Source organism: Pangasianodon hypophthalmus, chromosome 10 (genome assembly GCF_027358585.1).
Source record: "Pangasianodon hypophthalmus isolate fPanHyp1 chromosome 10, fPanHyp1.pri, whole genome shotgun sequence".
In the NCBI taxonomy this organism is placed as follows: domain Eukaryota; kingdom Metazoa; phylum Chordata; class Actinopteri; order Siluriformes; family Pangasiidae; genus Pangasianodon; species Pangasianodon hypophthalmus.
This window is the reverse complement of record NC_069719.1, coordinates 13,073,295-13,093,240: the sequence shown is the minus strand read 5'-3', so window position 1 is coordinate 13,093,240 and position 19,946 is coordinate 13,073,295. Positions and strand designations below refer to the sequence as shown.

General features: G+C 38.2%; 2 protein-coding genes across 2 annotated transcripts; both read right to left on the bottom strand.

Moving 5' to 3' along the window:
* Positions 1-1,205: 1,205 nt before the first annotated feature.
* Positions 1,206-7,695, bottom strand: psma3 (proteasome 20S subunit alpha 3). The gene is made up of 11 exons (XM_026933712.3): positions 7,537-7,695; positions 6,856-6,938; positions 6,624-6,747; positions 5,193-5,294; positions 4,771-4,844; positions 4,584-4,656; positions 4,412-4,477; positions 3,192-3,238; positions 1,624-1,691; positions 1,478-1,542; positions 1,206-1,381 (listed from the first exon to the last, which is right to left on the bottom strand). The coding sequence occupies exons 1-11, from the start codon at positions 7,555-7,557 to the stop codon at positions 1,337-1,339; spliced, it is 768 nt and encodes a 255-aa protein (XP_026789513.1). The 5' UTR covers positions 7,558-7,695; the 3' UTR covers positions 1,206-1,336.
* Positions 7,696-8,971: 1,276 nt separating this feature from the next.
* adpgk2 (ADP-dependent glucokinase 2) lies at positions 8,972-16,649 on the bottom strand. Its single transcript, XM_026934176.3, has 6 exons — positions 16,374-16,649; positions 14,909-15,068; positions 13,840-14,030; positions 13,492-13,588; positions 12,002-12,138; positions 8,972-11,278 (listed from the first exon to the last, which is right to left on the bottom strand). The coding sequence occupies exons 1-6, from the start codon at positions 16,561-16,563 to the stop codon at positions 10,608-10,610; spliced, it is 1,446 nt and encodes a 481-aa protein (XP_026789977.2). The 5' UTR covers positions 16,564-16,649; the 3' UTR covers positions 8,972-10,607.
* Between the last annotated feature and the right edge of the window lie 3,297 nt (positions 16,650-19,946).

The window sequence follows — 19,946 nt, the reverse complement described above, 5'->3', positions numbered from 1 at the left end:
CAGTCCCTCGTGGCAGTAGCACAATGCACAAAATCATGCAGGTACAGGTCATGAGCTTCAGTTAATGTTCACATCAAACATAAGAATGGCAAAAAAAAAAGTGATCTTGGTGACTTTGACCATGGCGTGGTTGTTGGTGCCACACGGGCTGGTTTGAGTATTTCAGAAACTGCTGCTCTGCTGAGATTTTCACTCTGCATTCTATAGAGTTTACACAGAACGGTCCAAACTCGGCAGTCGAAGATCGGAAAAAAGACCAGGCAATGTTTTTCCCATCTTCAACTGTCATATTTTGGTAAGTCTTTGCCCACTGTAACCTCAGATTCCTGGTCTTGACTGACAGGAGTGGAACCCAGTGTGGTCTGCTGTTGTAGCCTGTCCCCCCTCAAGGTTTGGCGTGTTGTGCATTCTGAGATGCTTTCCTGCTCACCACGGCTGTAAAGAGTGGTTACCATAGCCTTCCAGTCAGCTTAAACCAGCCTAGCCATTCTCCTCTGACCTCCTTTAACCTCTGAAGGTATTTCCACCTGCAGAACTGCAGCTCGCTGGATGTTTTTTCCCTGTTTTTATGTATCACTCTGCTGCCACATTATTTGCTGATTGGAAAATTACATGAATGTACAGGTGTTCCTAATAAAGTAGACAGTGAGTGGATAATGACTTGTCGTTCCTGTTTTTGAATACAATGATTTCCTAAAGCATAGTTACTCCAGTGACCTTTAGCCAATCAGAGCTAATGTTTTGGTGTGACTGTTTGCTGAATCTACACATGCTACATGAACTACATTAACCAGTCAAGGACAAACCTCAGTCCCGCTCAGTTTATAACAGCAGCCAACTTACTGTGATCTGGTTTAAGATACACATAGCCATATCACCTTTGTCAGACTAATACTGTTTTAGTTTTAAATAATATTATCAATAATATCAGTGTTATGATTTGACTTAAATTGACAAACAGCTGCTCTGCAGTTCCTTACACTGGTGACCGGCACTGCTGAAGCTCAGCACAAGGTTCAAGTCCTTGCAGTGTACTACTACAGACTTTTGTTTGTTCATAGTGTAAAGATTGTATATAGAGAGTGTGGCTTTGTTGGACCTGATTCAATCTTGGGTTACTCCACAAATGACATTAACTGTTCGTATCAAAATGTATAGTCAAAATGTGTGTGTGCGCCAACTTTATAACACAGAACAACAATAAATATTTTTCATTTTTGTAATTCTGATCTTAACCATACATACAGAGTTGAATTATCTAGAAAACATATAAAAGGAATCTTGAGGGCTGCCAGGTGCATGTAAAATGAATATATTTGAGAATATCGGTGTTGGGTTACATATTGTCCTCATCAGAGTCGTCATCTTCTTCCAATGAATCCTGGGAATTGGAAAAAAATAAAATAAAATAAAATCAAAGAATGAGCAAAAACTACAGACAAAACTGACACCCAGATCTTATTGCTGAAGCACTTACTTTAGCGTATTTCTCAGCCTCCTCTTTGATATCTTTAGGGACCAGCTCATGCCTTCCTTTTGTGACTGAAATGAAGGATAAATTCAGTAAGACACTGATACATGTGTTTACTTCTTTTTTCTTTAAAACAAAAGAATCTTTGATACCTTCTCCAACCCAGCTCAGCTCCAGCTCAAAAGCCTTGTCCTTCACCTCATCATGTACAATGTAGATGCTGTAAAAACAGAAGAAAGTCTTCTGGTGACACTAAATTGACCTTGTGCTCATTCTGTGAAACCTTTTCCAATGTAAGGAATGAAGCATTAGCTTTCTCCAGCACTAACGGACCTCATGATTTGATTAGATGTAAACTCGGGGTGCCACAATGTGATTTTATCCAACAGTTCCGGTCCACTAATTTGTTTGGATGAGCAGCGTTCCAAGAGTGCTTATATTTAGTGTAACCGCACTGGGACATTTCACTGTTTATCACTCCGTTTGACTGGCCTTCACCACATAAACTTCCAATTCTAGCAACAGTCCCACTGAAACTGTTATATGTGTTGGCAACATCAGTGGACATGGCAAACGATACATTTTTCATGAATATAACTTCTGAATTAAAATATGAAAGCTCTTCAGATCAAGATGAAAATGAAGAAGGCAAGCGAATTTCACCAGATACACCTTTAAGAGAAATGTAAAAAAAATTAATGTCAGCTAGCTAGCTGACATGCTATAACGCAAGTGTAGCTTCTTCAGGAACTATTTCTGTTTGCGGAGCAAAAATAAAAATTATTTGGCCATATTGTTTCTGAAATGTCAGTTACTTGATATTAATTTCTTGTTTATAAAACTGTTGCATAAAAGCAATATCACACTTGCAAGAGTGTGATTATACTAAATATCGGCACGGCTGTGATTCGGCCATAGGCACAAGGCCGCAGGTAATCACAGCCGTGCCGATATTTAGTATAACCGCACTCTTGCATGTGTGATATTGCTTAAATACTTTGATTATTTGAGCACCTGTTGCCTCTAAAACACTCACCGTGTCATGTTCAGTAGTTCAGCTGTGAGAGAGACTAGTGACAGCGCCCAGCGCATTTTAACTAATTTTAACAAAATAACTAAAGCTTTAGAGTTATCTTTTCTAAGATTCAATCATTTTGTGATCATGCCTATCACTGGTCACTGCTTAACTTCCAGAAAACTGACTGATCGTGGCGAATGTTATGTAATGGAAATCAGACACAAGTATCTAAACAAGATATGGAGATTTCAAATTTGTTACCATGTTGCACTGTACAGAGGAAAGGCACTATTAGAGCAGGGAAAAGAACTAAAATATGCAGGACACAGGTATTCCAGGCCCAGGAACCACTGATCAAATTTTACTAAAATAATCATGGAGCAGGGCTGGGAATCGCTGCACATGACAATACATCACAGTCTAATATCGGTGACTCTCGCAAGCAATGAAATAATACATTTATACAGATATATACACATGAAACAAAATCACGTAAATAAAACTGCAGGACAATGCAGCATGTCTTGGTATTTTCATTATATCTGGATGATGTTTTTGGGAAAATGTTTGCATTTTTCCACATACAAGCATTCATTTTCCAGTGCTGAGAGAGGACCAGTATGACAGGCTAAAGGTTTTGCTCTGTATAGAATGCTGTCATCATCTATTATGCTCTCTAATATAGCTATAGATTGTACTTACATTTTTGCAACCTCTTTCACCAACTCTCGGCAGGTCATTTCTTTCATCTGTTTAAGTAAGGAAGATATTTAAAAAGAATTAGATGAAGCTTGTTCAGTAGACTAGCTAACATTTCACATGTCCACCAAGAACTAATTATGTCCAGGAATACTGGCATACTGTTCCTTATTCCTCAGCATTACATACAGTATATCCAATTGGAAAAATGTATGTATGCAAATTCCACAATCAGTACAATCAAACTCATATCTGGTCTGTGTGTGAAAATTTGAGCATGACCATTTAACAGCCTAAAAATGCTTGATTAGGAGTTAAATAATCAAAATCAATATCAATATTGTCAAGTACTGTAAGTAGAGTAGTATAAACAGTAATAAATAAATCCATCCATCCATCCATTCTCTGTACCGCTTATCCCACACAGGGTCGCGGGAGAGCCTGGAGCCTATCCCAGGGAACTCAGGGCACAAGGCGGGAGACAGGGTGCCAACCCATCGCAGGGCACAATTGCGCACACACACACCCTTTCACACACTATGGACAATTTGGAAATGCCAGTCAGCATACAACAGGTCTCTGGACTGGGGATGGAAACAAGAGTACCCAGAGGAAACCCCCGAAGCACGGGGAGAACATGCAAACTCCGCGCACACAGGGTGGATTCAAACCCCCAACCCTGGGGGTGCGAGGCAACAGTGCTAACAACTAAGTCACTTTACCCCTGATAATAAATCAAATAATGTTAACAACATTGTAGTAAAATTTAGGTAATGGGGTTTAGTGTAAACATGTAATTTGTAAATCAGAGGATTAGCTCAGTTGAATAATATGCAACTTTACGTACAAGAGACATCATGAAGTGTTGACAGTGCATATGGAAACGTGGCTCACCTATATTCATAAACGAAGCTTTAATTAAATCTGACTGGTGAAATCTGACCTGTTTAAATTCAAAGATGAATAAAAACCTAACTATAAATAGAGTTCACATATCTACTTGCATATAAGGTGCCCAGGATCTTGTTTACATGCAGCTGAAGCTGATTAATCAATGACGCTCAGATCACAGCTAAATTCGGACCACAGTTTCATGAAATCAGATGCAAATTCGTTCATGTGTCATTTTCACATGCTCAAATCGGTGCTTGTTTCTATGCAACTTTGATGAATAAGGATCTATGATTCACATAATCTCAGACACACAAACAGTGGAACCCCACCTGAAGTTTCTCAATTTCTGTTTTTGCAGCTTGCTTGGCTTTTCCAATGGCGCAGCCCCAGTAACCCTATAAACAGGAACGTAACATTAATACTTGTACTAAGATTTTGTAAAACTCAATCCATAAAGACTCTGTTTAAGGCATATATGAAGCAAAACTGACACCATCTTACATATGAAATCCCTGAGGGGTCCACCATGTACAGCTGAGGACCGTCATCTTCATCATAAGAGCCAAGGATGAAACTAGAAATCACAGAAAATGTCCTTCAAATCTCAAATACTTTTTTAAACATAAAAACATCTACTACTGTATTAATATTGTTGCATGATCATCCTGTTTTGTATTATTTTACCTACCTGCACCCAAAAGGGCGCACAGCGCTGTATAACGTGTAGGCATGGACATACATGGCGACTCTGTCTGCTAGGTGCTTTTTGGAAAATGAAAGAGAAGTCATGAGTACATTACATCATGAACAAATACTGTATTTTTTTTTTTTTTTTTTTTTTTTTTTACATAAAACATAGTGTAAGTTATGAAAGAATAAAGCAGGGGTTTGTATGGAATTTTTGGACAATAATTTCAATTTTAAAGCATTATGCAAGTTATACTTCCCACTTGTGTGTTCAACTATAACTACTGCCACTAAAAAATGATTATGTCAATATTTTTTGATGCTCTATAATACTGGGAAATGTTAGTAACACTGCCTTTTACATTTTATATAACAGTCATGATGGATAATGTGTATGCAGTGCCTCACAGCTTTCAATCTTACCTTCAGAGGGATGTCATGACCATAATTGGTGCGGAAGTTGGACGCCTCTTCCCGTGCCACCTCAGCAAGAGATCTAGCATCTGCAAGCAGCCCTGCCACAGCCTAAACATAGAGCAAAGAGTGATATTCATGTCTCATATCAAAGCATTAAATTTAAAACAGAAACTATACATCTCATGTATTGAAGACGAAAGACTTTATAAAACAACACATGAATTTTTTATCCATAGTTATATTTAATGTTGTGCCACAGTTGGAAACAAGTTAGCACTTAACATTATATCAGCTATAAACACTCATTCCCTCACTTGTAGCAGCTTGTTACAGAGAAATCACAAAGCCCTCCAGCCTAACCTCTGAGCTGACACTGTAAATTCTTTCCATAAATGTTAAACATCTTGTTAGAAAAAGTTTCACTATAATGATTAAATGGTTTTCCTTAAATGTTAAGTAACATTTCATTCCCCTTTAAGTCTTAGATTATGTAGTGCTTCTGCCATAAAAGCTTCTGTGAGTGAGTTGTTCCTATAGAAATAACAACATATTGGAACCAGAGTATTAATATTAATTTTCCCTTAAACTTGTCAGAGCTGTCATTAGAAAAATCTACACCTCCTGATCAAATTCAAGATTTAAACAGTGCTGTGGTATAAATGCACTTATCTAAATTGAGGCAGAATACTGTGCTAGCAGTTAAGTTGGCAATAGCTGTAGTAGGAATGGAAACATCCACTACTAAACACAAACATGAAAGGCCAACATGCAGTAGAGTGCATAAAATCACGCAGATACCAGTCAAGGGCACAGTTAATGTTCACATTATATGTCAGAATGAAAAAAAAGTAATCTCAGTAACTTTGACCATGACAAACCATGACATGGTTGTTGGTACCTGACAGGATGGTATGAGTATTTCAGAAACTGCTGATGTTGTGGAATTTTCACACACAACAGTCTCTAGAGTTTACACAGAATGGTACAAAAAAAACCCCAAAAAATATTCAGTTAGACTAGTTCTGTCGGTGAAAATGTTGTTGGGCGAGATCAGAGGAGAATGTTAACTCAACACTCTTTACAACCATGGTGAGCAGAAAAGCAGCTCAGAACTTGCTAAACCTTGAGGTGCAAGTGCTACCACAGCAGGCCACATCAGGTTCTACTTCTGTCAGCCAAGAACAGGAATCTCACCCCGGCCCGTCTCGCACCAAACATGCCACGAACAAAGTCACATGATTTTCTGCATTGCTCTGCTGCCACGTGATTGGCTGGCTGGATAACTGCATGCATGAGCAGGGGTACAGGTGTTCCTGTTAAAGTGGCTTTTGAGTGTATATCTGTGCTACAACCCTACCACCACCGCTGTTACCCTCTCATTTGCTTCGGAGCCTATACAGCACTAAGTGCCTTTATATCACAAACCTAACCACGCACCATGCCAACATGACGATCAATGTTGAAGATACGCTTGTTGGAGCCCTCTTCGTACAGTTTGGACAGCACCAACTTCTCTACACCAAACACTACTCCATCTTTGCAGCGGATTCCAATAGCTGTGCTGCAGGAACAAGCAAAAGGCCATCAACATGCTGCACATTTACCTGACAGAAACATTTAGAAACATGAACAGGAAAGGCTGAAAGGCTTTCTCTCCGGTAGCACTTACCTGCTATTTTCTACTGCTTTCATGGCATATTCTACTTGAAATACCCTGCCATCCGGGGAAAAAGTGGAGGCAGACAAGTCATACTAGATTGGGGTTTAAAAAAAAAAAAAAAAAGGTTAATGTTCAGTAAAGCTTAACAACAGAACTAACAGATGGTTCATAAGTTAACTCATTATATACAAATATAGGACATACACAGAGTATTATTATTATTTTAATTATTATAATAGATATTGACACTAAATATTTTATGATTACAGCAAACATTTATGTGCCTTGTGAGAAAAGGAAGACTACTTTCACTTTTGTTAGCCTGTTAGCTAACGCTATGTGTCATTTGAGCTGAATGCAGGGAGTTTAGCTTGTTATTCATTGTTAGCATGCAGTGACTCAGCAGCGGCATAAAAAAAATAAAATCCAGTTATCATTAGAAGCATAGATCTAACATTAAAAAGCTCGCCCGAGCATTATTCTTAATTTTCCACTGTAATCACTAAAAATAATATAAGCTTCATTTTGCATTTAGGCAGTTGACTAGTCACTCAGAATGTGCTCTTGGGCAGGGATGAGCACCGCAGCTACAGGCACCTGGACATTCATTAAAGAGCACACTCAAAATATTCAAAACTGAAGCATTTAAAATATATTTAAAAAAGGTACAAACATTTAATCTGAACTCACCCCTGTCCCAATGGAACTCATTTTACTGTAGAGCTGTAGACTTTAGTTCACCACAATACACCACCTAGCTAACTACAGCCACTGCTAACATTAGCGGCGATTCCTGACTGAACCACGCACCACCCAATAAGGACGTCTCTGATTGGACGCGATATCGTGCAATCACGAAGTAGTTAAAATGCTCCAGCGATGTGAAGTCAGCTTCTCAGGATAGGGCAGAATTCAAAACACAAGTCTTGGAGCATAAAGTGTTTTTTTTTAATGTAATCTTTGTATGTACACTTGAAATGTAATAAAGTTGATTTATAATAACAATATTAAAAAGTCTCTGTTAAAATAAAAACAATTTCTGTCAGAAACCTGAAGCACATACAGGATATTTTCATTGTTAGCTACACTATATGGCCAAAAGTATCTGGACACCTGACCATCACAGCCATATGTGGTTCTTCTCCAAACCTTTGCTACAAAGTCGGAAGCACACAATTGTCTAGAATGTCTTTGTATGCTGTTACCTGTTCCAGCATGACAATGCCCCCATGCACAATGTGAGATCCATGAAGACATGTTTTGCCAAAGTTGGAGTGGAAGAACTCAAGTGTCCTGCACAGAACCCTGAACCCCACTGAACACCTGTGGGATGAACTGGAACGCTGACTGTACCCCAGACCTCCTCTCCGGACATCAGTGCCTGACCTCAGTAATGCTCTTGTGGCTGAATGAGCACAAATCCACGAGCAACATTCTAAAATCTAGTGGAAAGGCTTCCCAAAAGAGTGGAGACTGTTATAGCATCAAAGAATCAGAACCAGGCTTTAATGTCCAAGTATGCTTACACATACAAGGAATTTGTCTTTGGTTACACAGTGACTCACAGTATACATAAGTGACAATGAACTTTACACACTAGTACAATAGCACACATTCCTACCTGAGTTTAAAGACACACCCACCCAAAAAGCGTTCAATTATCAGCTAAGGGTTTACTTTACTAAAAAAAAACCATTTCTGGCAAGATTTTTACAACTGGACTGTACTGAATTCTTATTACAATCAATAAATATTAATATAAATATTAATATTAATTAATTATTTATTAATTTTTATTTCTACACAAAGCTGATAGGATTACCCATATTCATCAAGCCAATGTAAATAACCACATAATTATTACCAATAATCTCAGGTATGACAGTGACATCATTTAGATGTGAGGGCATGCTGAGGTGTGCCATTCTCTAATGGCAAATGGCATAACTATCTATTCACACTATAAAAACAAACGTGTCTTGATCACTATGGATTGTTTGGTGGCATCAGTGTTATCAAAGAGGAATTCTTTATATTTCTGCCCATACTCTACACTATTCTGGGTGTTTCATTGTTGCTATGTGCAATATTTCTTCACACCAAAAACACAAAATGTCAAAGCATGTCAGAAACGGAATGCAAGTTTTAATTACATAAGAATAAAAAGGAGCAATTTAGAAACATATCTTCATTTATAACCTAGCATTACTGGTTCATCAAACTTGGTACAGAGATATAAAAACAGAACAGATAAAAAGGGCAGCATATGCACTGCCACACCAGAAAGATAACAAATGTTTACTTGCACTCAAGTTGGGTTCATTACTATGCTACGTTTTACCCAAAAACATCATAATCATGGTGTGTGCATTCTTTCAAACTTACAACCATCGAAATATATATAGAATTATACATATAACTCTCAACACAAACTCAATTTCCATTGCATTTTTTTTTTTACTTCATGTAATAAAAAACATTTCTACTTCTGAGCATGTTGTCAGTCATTAGCAAATTCAACTCTCAATAATAGTAAGGCTGGAACAAACATCATCAAGTCTGCCACTCTGTTTAGCTTAGTTACTTCCAAGTCGAATGATGTGACTCCATAGTAACAAGGCTCAGCTAATCCCTGAGACACGTTGTACTATCAGCAGCGAGTGATAACAAGTGTCCGAAAACATTTCTGATAGCACTCACAGGGTGGAACATCGCCAACACCACTCAGTTGTGCCTCATACAGGAGGATAACAGGAAAACAAGCACCCTCTTGCATGCATTAATCCAGGTAGCAGTCAACAGATTTCATAAAGATCAAGTAGCAACAAATTCTTCCATAGGCACAAGAGGTAGGTAGATAATTAATTCATTCTGCAGGTACCAAGGATTAAAAGAAGCTACAAGGATGAAAACTCATGAAACCCTGACATGTTGAGCTCAATTGACAATCCTGTAAATTAATCAGAACTATGAAATTAATAACTAGAGCTTTTGGTGTTCCCCATAGGTACCCATGCGTTGACCAAGAAATCTCAATACAATTACCTCTTTCATAAGCATTTCTCAAGATTTTGAGATGAAGTAAATGCTCCTGGCAGATGAGTGGCTTTGCTGTGATATTTCAATAAAAAAATGCAAGAGTTAAAAAAGAAACAAAGGGGAAAAGGTCTGGATATAATTCGTGTTCCATAACGCATTCTTTTATGCTATCACAATTAAATCAAGTTGGGCGTAAAAAGAAATGTTAACGTGATTTAAAAAAAGACATAAAATGATGAGAGGCAAAGAAAAAGAACAGGTGTGTAGTCAAGTAAGAGTTTTGTCTTGCAAGTGGTAAAATAGTGCATGTGGCAATGCAAAGCACTGATTATAGGCGTGTTGTGACAAATTCAATTAAGACCAAATGACGGCATTAATAGAGAACTAAAAAATAAAAAAGAACAATCATTTCAGTCATTCAACTCTTAATCAGACTATAGTTATGGGTTTTAAACCAATCCATATTAAAGTTTCCAGCATTTTGGAGAATAGTTAAGAGGTGACTGGCCCCAGACACATGCAAATGCTACGGTACAGAATAAAACACACATCTCAAGGTGTTATATGCAAAAACAAAGAACAAAAGAAGTGTAGAATTTTGGAACCCAACATTGGTGTTGTACTTGATTTGTAAGACTACAGCTTAAAATAAAAGTCTTCATATATGTGGGATGTTTGAGCAATGGGGCTAGCGATTCTGAGTTCACTTCCCTTCTCCTCCTTTAGATCTGCAACACGAGGCCAGCAGCGGAGATGTTGTCTCCTCCCCCTGCAGTCTGATATACCTCAGTGCACACGAGCACAGGAGCCACACAGATCTCATATTCGTCCTCGGTCCAGCAGGAGACAGGCCGCGATTCCTGCAGGGGAATTCTCTGGCTGCCTTCCCTCCTGCTTACAGAGAATGACTCGTCCAAGATGAGGCGGGCCTTGCTGGGGTCAATGTCAGCTGAGCCACACACGTGCCGGTTGGCAGTGAGCGAGGCCTTGGCTGTGGCTGACATGGTGTTCTTCCACTGAGACCCCTGCGTGACAATCATTGCTTGGAAGGCCAGTGTGTGAACGTGTAGCCTGGTGAGGGGTCGACCGAGGCCAGCCTGCCTGTGCCTGAGGTTGATAACGCGGTAAAGCTCACGCATCTGGTCCAACACGGTGGCCACACGGGGGTTGGGGTCGGACAGCACGGTCACAGTGCTGCCACGCAAAAGGCTTAGCAGGTTGGGCAGCTCCTGCTCATTCATGCCCAGAGAGTCAGCATGAGGCAGCACAAGCTCTAGCAAGTCAGACATCAGAGCTTCATCAACAAAGCTGGCCATTTCAAAATGCACATTGGTCTGCGGTGAGGCTGAAGACAACAGCTGAGCCAGGCGATTGAGCAGAGATTCACGCTCTCCTGGAAAAGAGTTCATCATCAGCTTATGTCTGACACCCTGCCCTTGTCACCCTGCCCTGGTAATATTTTTTTACCTGTATAGCATGATCTGAAAATCTGTAGAAATTTATACTCTTTAGAAAAGACTGAAAGACCAAACCAATGCCACAAAGAATAATAAGTTACATGCCCAGGGTTTATTATCTCTATGTAATGCACATTCTTTTATTCTGAGCACATCTCTGTTCCTCCCAAATTAGTCCACATCATCACTACGACAAGTGTGTGGGGGAGTATGTAAGTTCAGCTAATCCTGCTTTTGCTGCAGGGCACAATGGTAAAGCACAAACACAACAGGAACTTTTTTCCCATGGTAGCTAAAGGATTACAGAGGGGTTTTGAGTAGAATACTTTCACGCCAAGCAGTATTGAAAATTACACATAAATATTAAATCAGTATTCAATTCTTATTCAATACTATTCGACCTTCTACAGCATTAACATTACAAAAGCGTGAATCTTGCATACATTTGGTTTTACTACTGAATGATGAAATATTCAACAGTAAATGAAGAATTGCTGTAAACCAGGAAAATAAATACAGAAAAAGCTAATTTTATCTTACAGCCTTTAAGAGACTCACAGCTATGCTATGATTAAAACTCTTGATTACTAACACTATTTCTTATTTCTCCATCCCTTCAAACTTATTACCATGTTATATGCGTGAATCACTGAGCCCACCTCGTTCGAACGGAAAGTTGTCCATCATCTGAAGCCCTCCGACCACCAGCAGGTCAGGTTTAAAGCTCTGCAGCTTCTTCTCAAACTTCTCCATCGAGTCTAAGTATGGATTGTGGTCATCACTGTGGACAATGTACCTGTGGACAAGAACCAGTTTTCAGAGAGAAAATAACACTATTGCTCAACAGTCAAAAGAAACAGATTAGCTTATAAAGATAAAAGAAAAAAAAACAGATTGTCAGTGAAATAACCAACATCCTGAGCAAAATAACTGCTATTTTATAAAACATTTTAATCATATCTAATAGTGACTCATAAACTACTCATGAGAGAAATTTGATGGTGATAAACACATTCTATGCTGTTCAAAGTTCAAAGTTCAGAGTGACACATCAATGACCGAGAGCTGAGCTGAGAGCTCGTTTATCGTTCAACCACTTCATTCAAACAAGTTTGCTCTTTTTCTCGCCTTTCTTGTCCCTTTCCTCCGGTAGACTTAAAGCACACCTGAGGTCATGCTGTAGAACATCTATGGTCATCGGTCATAAGGGCAGATAAGGTGAATAGTGACACTCTGTTTTATGCAAAGGTTGTCCCAAGTGTAAAAGGTGCACATTCAACACTTTTCTTCAAACAAACTGCATTGAGAACCAAATAAAGATTGCAATGTTAATACAATTTTTGTGCAGCTGTAAATAAACATTCAAGAAAGAACAAACCTTACAAAATAAATAGATTTTCTTATTAGAGAACCAAACCTACATGATGGTCTAGTAGTTCTTTTAAACATTCTTTAATTGCACTTAGATTCAGGTCATGTATTCACTGCAAGTCTATCTTCATCATAATCATACATCGCTTCTCTCAATTAAATTGCATTTATTTTCAAGCTCTGTTCCACTGCACAGACCAAGAATCTAAACTTTGTAATTAAAGAACACAAAACAAAAACTTCATAAATGATTATGTGGCCATTTCCACAATTATTTTAATTTAAAATGATATCTTTCTAGCCCCAAATATCCAAATTTTCTAAATTGGATATTCACTAATGGAGACTTTATGCTTCTTTGTACTGTAGTTTACTTAATGTATATTTCTGTGTGATATTAGATACTCAGTTTATCTGACAACACATGTGTCAATATTTATAACTAACAAGAATTAGAACTAATGCCACTCCAAAATTAGACTTGCTGCCGGATTCAGGCGAAGTAGTTTACATAACCTGATTTTGCAAACAGCAGCCTGAATGACTCAGCAACCCTAGCAAGCTATTCTGAATTTCTAACCTCTTCTGTTCCACACAGATATCAGCCTGACACACTGACACGGACTTACTCTAGAGTCACAAAGAAATTGACCAGACGTTTTGTAATTGAGCACGCTCAACCTCCATAAAACAAACAAACAAAAAATTGAGTCTAATATCCAGTGAATCAGTGTAAGACCATCAGCCAAACTGTAATAAAGGCTGTAAGTGTGCTGACCTGTTTGCTCTTCGGGAGGTGTATGGCCCCCATGTTGCCCCAGAGGGATACTCCAGGATCAGATGAATATCTGGTTCCTCCACTGTGTTACCTACCACTAAAAAGAGAAGGCAGAAAAAATAGACACCAGAAAGATAAAATCAGCTATGTTTCTTGCAGGACCAATCATTCCAAAAGAGCACATACATATAACTGATGGAACACAGCCATTTAAGTTTCATTCACCACACATTGAGGAGTTAACCAACAGCAGAAAATGAAACCAAAGAAATGATGTAATGGCTATGAAGATATGGATATGGAGATGAAGTTGAAGGCAGTGGTGGAGTGGTGGAGTCATTATCTGACCTGTGATATGTTCTGAGAGGTAGTCATTAAAGTCTGGGCTGAAGCTGCCCCCAAGTAGCACGTCACAGCCCTCACTGGCCATCCTGCCTGCCATCACTGGTGCATTACCCCCAACTGACCAGCGGTTTCCCGGCAACTCTCGAGAGGCCTCCACCAGCTGACTGAAGAGTGTGTCGTTCACCACCAACCGCCTACAGGACAAGCATGAGTGAAAAGAAAAGAAGAAATTAAGTGACAATAATAATAATAATGCACTTGCATTCCTCCTCAATATGAACCACATATGTCTGTATTCTTCAATCTAACTCTATAATTCCTCTCTGAACTACCTTACTGGACACTTTTACTGTTCAACAACCTATGAACGTAAAGGTCAACTGACTGGAAAGACACACATTAAATTCGGTATGGTTTCAAAATTAAAAGGAATATACCAGTATTTTTTAGCCTAATCTCTATGAGCTATAACTGTACCCATATATGTCACGAACATGTAACAGAAAAGCTGTTACAGCACCCTTGAAATGGAGGTATAAAGACCTTTGTTGGGACAGTCAATAAACCTATAGGCAAGACATATTTTGGCAGAACAGTTTCATGAATTCTGCAGACAAGGGGCCTTTATAAACTAAGCTCTAGATCTGTAAAATTCTTTCGGTACATTTTCAGAGGAAATAAAGTGTGGTCGTGTATTAGAACATAAATCTGATGATCGCATCAAACAGGGATACCACAAAAACCTTAGAGAAAGGGTAAGTAAACAGAATTGCTTTTTGCTGTATGGCACCAGTGTCTGAAAGTCACTATATGTATATAATCACAACACATATATTCAAATTTACACTTGCATTGAAGCTCGTCATGCAAAGAGTGTGGTAAATAATATATGATGCAAATGAGTCTCTGTGGCTCTCCTTACAGTGACAGGCATTTGCACACTCTTGAAATTTGAATACTGTGGTACAAGTCAATGTACATATATAAACAAGAAGAGGTGGGGCATTTTTCACCCGGCTGCAGAAGACAACCTGAAAGTCAGTTCACACATACAGAAATGTAACACACTTACTCAGAAGCTGCTCCCGGAGCGAAAAAGTAAGCAAAACTCTGAGCGAGCTGTTCCACATTCTCAATATAGTCATGGTGCAGAGGCTGATCAGTCGGCTGCAGTCCAATCTTGTTCAGCAATGTCACACCATCCACAATAATGTCAACACAGCCCCCGAACCCTGATGATTAAAGGAGCATGACACCAAAATACGAGGCTTTACTGGCATTAACTAGTTTTGCCGCCTACATTTCTTCTGTTGCGTGAAGCATTTGCACATAATATATACTAGTAACTGTGGAGCATGCAAACAACGGCAGGAGATAATCATTATCTTTCATCATTACAACCTTTCAGAACTGATCTAATTTCACAGCTGCCTAAACTTTGAACCTGACCATCCAGCAAAGCACATGGCTACAATAAGGCAACATTTTTGTTCCAACCATGGCCATGGAGTACCTGATGTCCTGCACTCTAATACGCTCACTGCAACACAGCAAGTGCTTTTAAATGGCTGAATAGTTTAACAGGGTGTGTTAGGGTGTTTTCACACTTGGTCCTTTTCAGGTCTCTGAGCATGGTTCGCCGGATTTTTAGCCCAAGTGTGAACACTCTAAACGATCTCAGACCGTTTTAAAGCAAACTGAACCGAGAAAATCTTTCAGCTTATGGTGCGGTTCCCTAAAAATGTGCATTGTGAACACAAATTGCTCGTGCAGGACAGGGGGTACTCAGAAACCAGGGTTGGGAACCTGTGTTCTAGTTTAATGTTAAAATTTTCCAGTTATCTGATCTGGCACTGAACTGACTATGTAGCTAAAGAGAATTTTTTAAACAGATAATATGGCAACAATCAGATAAACCACAACATTCAGATGTAAGTTTTATAAAAAAAATAAACTAGAGTACTGAAAATTTTTATCAGCAATATTTAAAGCACTCACTGTATGGGAAGTGCAAGGTTTTTGATGACATTAGTTTATAAAGCACTGTGATTGCACACTAATAAAGACTAGGTCAGACATTTTAATTAGGTCTAAGCCTCTGAATAATTACAGTACAGCAGCCTATTTTATTTTTTAACTATAATTAAAACTACAGTACTTACATATCCAAAAAATGTCCTATGTTAAGTGATATGAATGAAGTGGTGAATGGTTGAGACTGCTGAGAGTGTGTAACATAATCTTCTCTGGTTCAACAGAGCAGGAGATGAAGACCATGTGTGCTATTCACATCAGCACAGCCAAGTACACTTGTGTTGGGCTAGTTACACTTATTTATAGGTGCATAATTAAACACATTAATTAATGTAGGTTATGTAAATAGTAATGAATACTGACCGAATTGTAAAAAAAATAAATAAATAATAACAATAAAAAAAAAATAAAAAATGAAGCCGCTTTCACGCTTACATGTGAACTAGAAAGAGCAGAGAAAGAGCTGAAGAGCAACAGCAGTGAAATGTTGCGGAAGCTGTTACCTATAGCCACTCTGGGTCTGGCGATGTTATTCATCCCCACTTTACGCTCAGCGCGGAGTAAAGAGGACAGCACAGCTCCCAGCCTCTCATCCAGCACCGACTGAGGAGAGCGGAACCAGTAGGCAAGCAGAAGCACAGTGAAAGACAAAACAGTGCCATATTTCACACTAGAGCGCAGCTCAACAGCCATCGCACACAGACACTACCAACTAAACCCCACTATTAATGAAGCTGGCCAGCTGACAGACGACAGCAAAGCACAGTGAGTGGGCGGAGTCGAGAGTGCCTCAACAAAATGCCTGCGTCATATCCGGGGATGCATTATTCAAAATCGGTCGTCAGAATAAAAGTCATAAATGTGTGTGTGTGTGTGTGTGTGTGTGTGTGTGTGTGTGTGTGTGTACAGTGTAGTGAATCACAGAGATACCCTGTTAAATAATCTTACATTTTGCAACTCAGACCACCAAAGAGTAACATAGACTGTACAGTAATTGCTGCCTATTGTTAAGTCAGCCATTTTCCCCTCCACATTCAGAGTTTTCCATTTTCATTTTTATTCGAGTATGCAGTACTGTGTCTTAGACAAAAGTCTTATTTTATTTGTATGAATTTTGTTATAGATGTTTATTTTATGACTTCTGCATCAGAGTCAGTCCAAAACCATTTTATATTTCCAAGCATTACTTTTTCAACATAAAAATGAAAATTAAAAAATTATATATATATATATATATATATATATATATATATATATATATATATATATATATATATATATATAAACATTATTTTTTTTGTTTTATTTTTTAATTTAACAAAAAAATTAATTTACAGAAAAATTTTGTATGTCAGTAATGAAAGCAACATATTACTGAACAGACCGGTTTTCAGAAAAATAAATAAATAAAAAAATAACAAAAAAAAAAAACATTATGAAGGCTGCTGGGTTTTGCCTGCAAAAACAGAAGCAAGTGCAATGGTTGTATCTTAGACTACTAATTTCTTGTCACACCAGATATTGACATTGTTTAGTTTATTACTGTTTACTGCTCTAGTTTATTACTGTTTACTGCTTTTTATAGTATTATTTGTATAAACATTTATTTTAATTATTTTTAAAGGCATCTTTGCTTTACAGCATTTCACTGCATGTGCCTAAGACTTTTGCACATATATACAGTCATGGGAAAAAGAAAGTGCACAAGTACACATCTGTCATCTCATATTCTTCTTTTAACCTTAAACCCGAATGTCTTCAGTGTATAGGAGAACAAAAGAATTGGCCTTGCTGTTCTAATACTTTTGGAGGGGATCGTGTATATACAGTCATGGGAAAAAGAAAGTGCACCCTCCTTCAATTGTGTTTTTATTTATCAGCACCTAAATAACAATTGTGTGGTCCTCACCAACTTCTATAATGTTGATCTGGATGTGTTAAACAACTTAGAAAATGGAACTTTTGGTGTAAGACCACCCAACTTTTAAGTGAGCAAAAGTATAGGAACAGATAGTCTTAAAGTAAATTAAAGGAAATAATATTTAATATTTGATTGCATAGCCATAGCTGCAAAACCCGGCAACCCACTGACATCACCAAACTGTTGCATTCTTCTTTTGTGATGATTTTCCAGGTGTGTAGTGCAGCTTCTGTCAGGTGTTGTTTGTTTTGGGGGGTTTCTCCCTTCAGTCTCCTCTTCAGGAGGTGAAATGCATTCTCAGTTGGGTGAAGGTCTGGTGATTGACTTAGCCAGTCTAAAATCTTCCATTTACTTCTCCTGATGAAATTCTTTGTTGTGTTGGCAGTGTGTTTTGGGTCATTGTCTTGCTGCATGATGAAGGTCTTCCCAGTAAGATTGGATGCATTTCTCTGTAAATTGGCAGGCAGAGTGTTTCTATAGACTTCTGAATTCAATCTGCTGCTTGATCGTGAGTTACATTATCAATAAAGATTAGTAAGCCCGTTCCAGAAGAAGCCATGCAAGCTCAAGCCATGACACTACCTCTACCATTCTTGACCGATGAGCTTGTATGTTTTGGATCATGAGTAGATTCTTTCTTTCTCCACACTTTGGCCTTTCCATCACTTTGGTAGAGGTTAATCTTGGTTCCAGAAATTTTGTGGCTCATCTCTGTGTTTTCTTTGTGAATTCCAATCAAGGCCTTCTGCTTCTTAGTGCTCATGAATGGTACTGTTGTGTGTGAAACTCCCAGGAGATCAGCACTTTATGAAGTACTCAAACCATCCATTGCCACGATAAAAGTCACAGAGGTCACACTTTTTCTTCATTCTAATGTTTGATGTGAACATTAACCGAAGCTCTTGACCTGTATCTGTGTAATTTTTTGCGTTGTGCTGCTGCCACATGATTGGCTGATTAGATAACTGCATGAATGTGGTTCATGAATGTGTCTTCCTAATAAAGTGGACTCAGAGTGTATACAATAACATCCACTTTGTACTTGGTACTTAGTGTTTACTAAAACATTCTGTAAAGAGACACAAAATATACAGGACATTAATCTTTCTTTCTCATCTTTCTTGTCTTCTTTCTTATAATGCTCCTCTCCTTTTACCCTACTTCTGTCTCTACCCTACTCCCTCCTTTCCTTTTGTCCCTCTAATCTTCTCAATTACACAGCATTTTACAGTAGAGGTTTCCATATTTACGGATTTGATTCATAGATGTGTGATTTCTGAATGTATCCACTAGAGGACGCTGAAAGACTTTCCACCATTAGCGCCAAGAGATTTTTTTTCACCATAGACATGATTTTCAACCTAACAGATATATTATTAATATCACTCAGATCAAGGAATATATTTAAAAGATTCCTCCTCTATCTCCTAATATATAGCTCCTATATATAGAATTGCAAATTGTGTGTACAGTTTTAAGAAGCGTATTATGGTCTTAAAGGTTAAAGATACACGGTTTCCAGAAATGTGTGTAAACAATTAGAAAAAGCTGTAAATAATACACACAAGTGTTTTGAATTGATCAGTACAGTATGAACAAGGTTGGGTGTTGAAATTCACGTAAGTGTGTTTGCCATTTTGATATGAATGTTGATATACATTTTGCATTGTGTGAACTATACCAGGAAATGTGTTTAAGAACGACAACTTTATACACACACATATATATATATATATATATATATATATATATATATATATATATATATATATAATACATATAAACAATACATATATACTGTGCATGAAATTAAAATATTTTGAAATAAACTGTAATACATAATGGATTTTTTTTTTTTCAATTGTTTTGCTCTGAAAACTCTGAAAGTAGTTGTACATCATATGTAGAAAAGCTTCATTGTTTGCATGCCAAAGTAAGACCGAAAAGTTATGGCTGAATCATAAATTGTTTCCTGTTGGATATAGAGGGCACCTCCAAGGGTGCAACAATCATTACAGTCTACACTGTGCACTTTATACAGACAGTAAGGAGACATTTGGGATTTATCCGATGGAAAAAAGAAAGGCTATAAACCGGGCAGAGCCTTTTGGTTCCGCCCACACCACCAATGCCCCGCCCACACTGCGATGCCCCG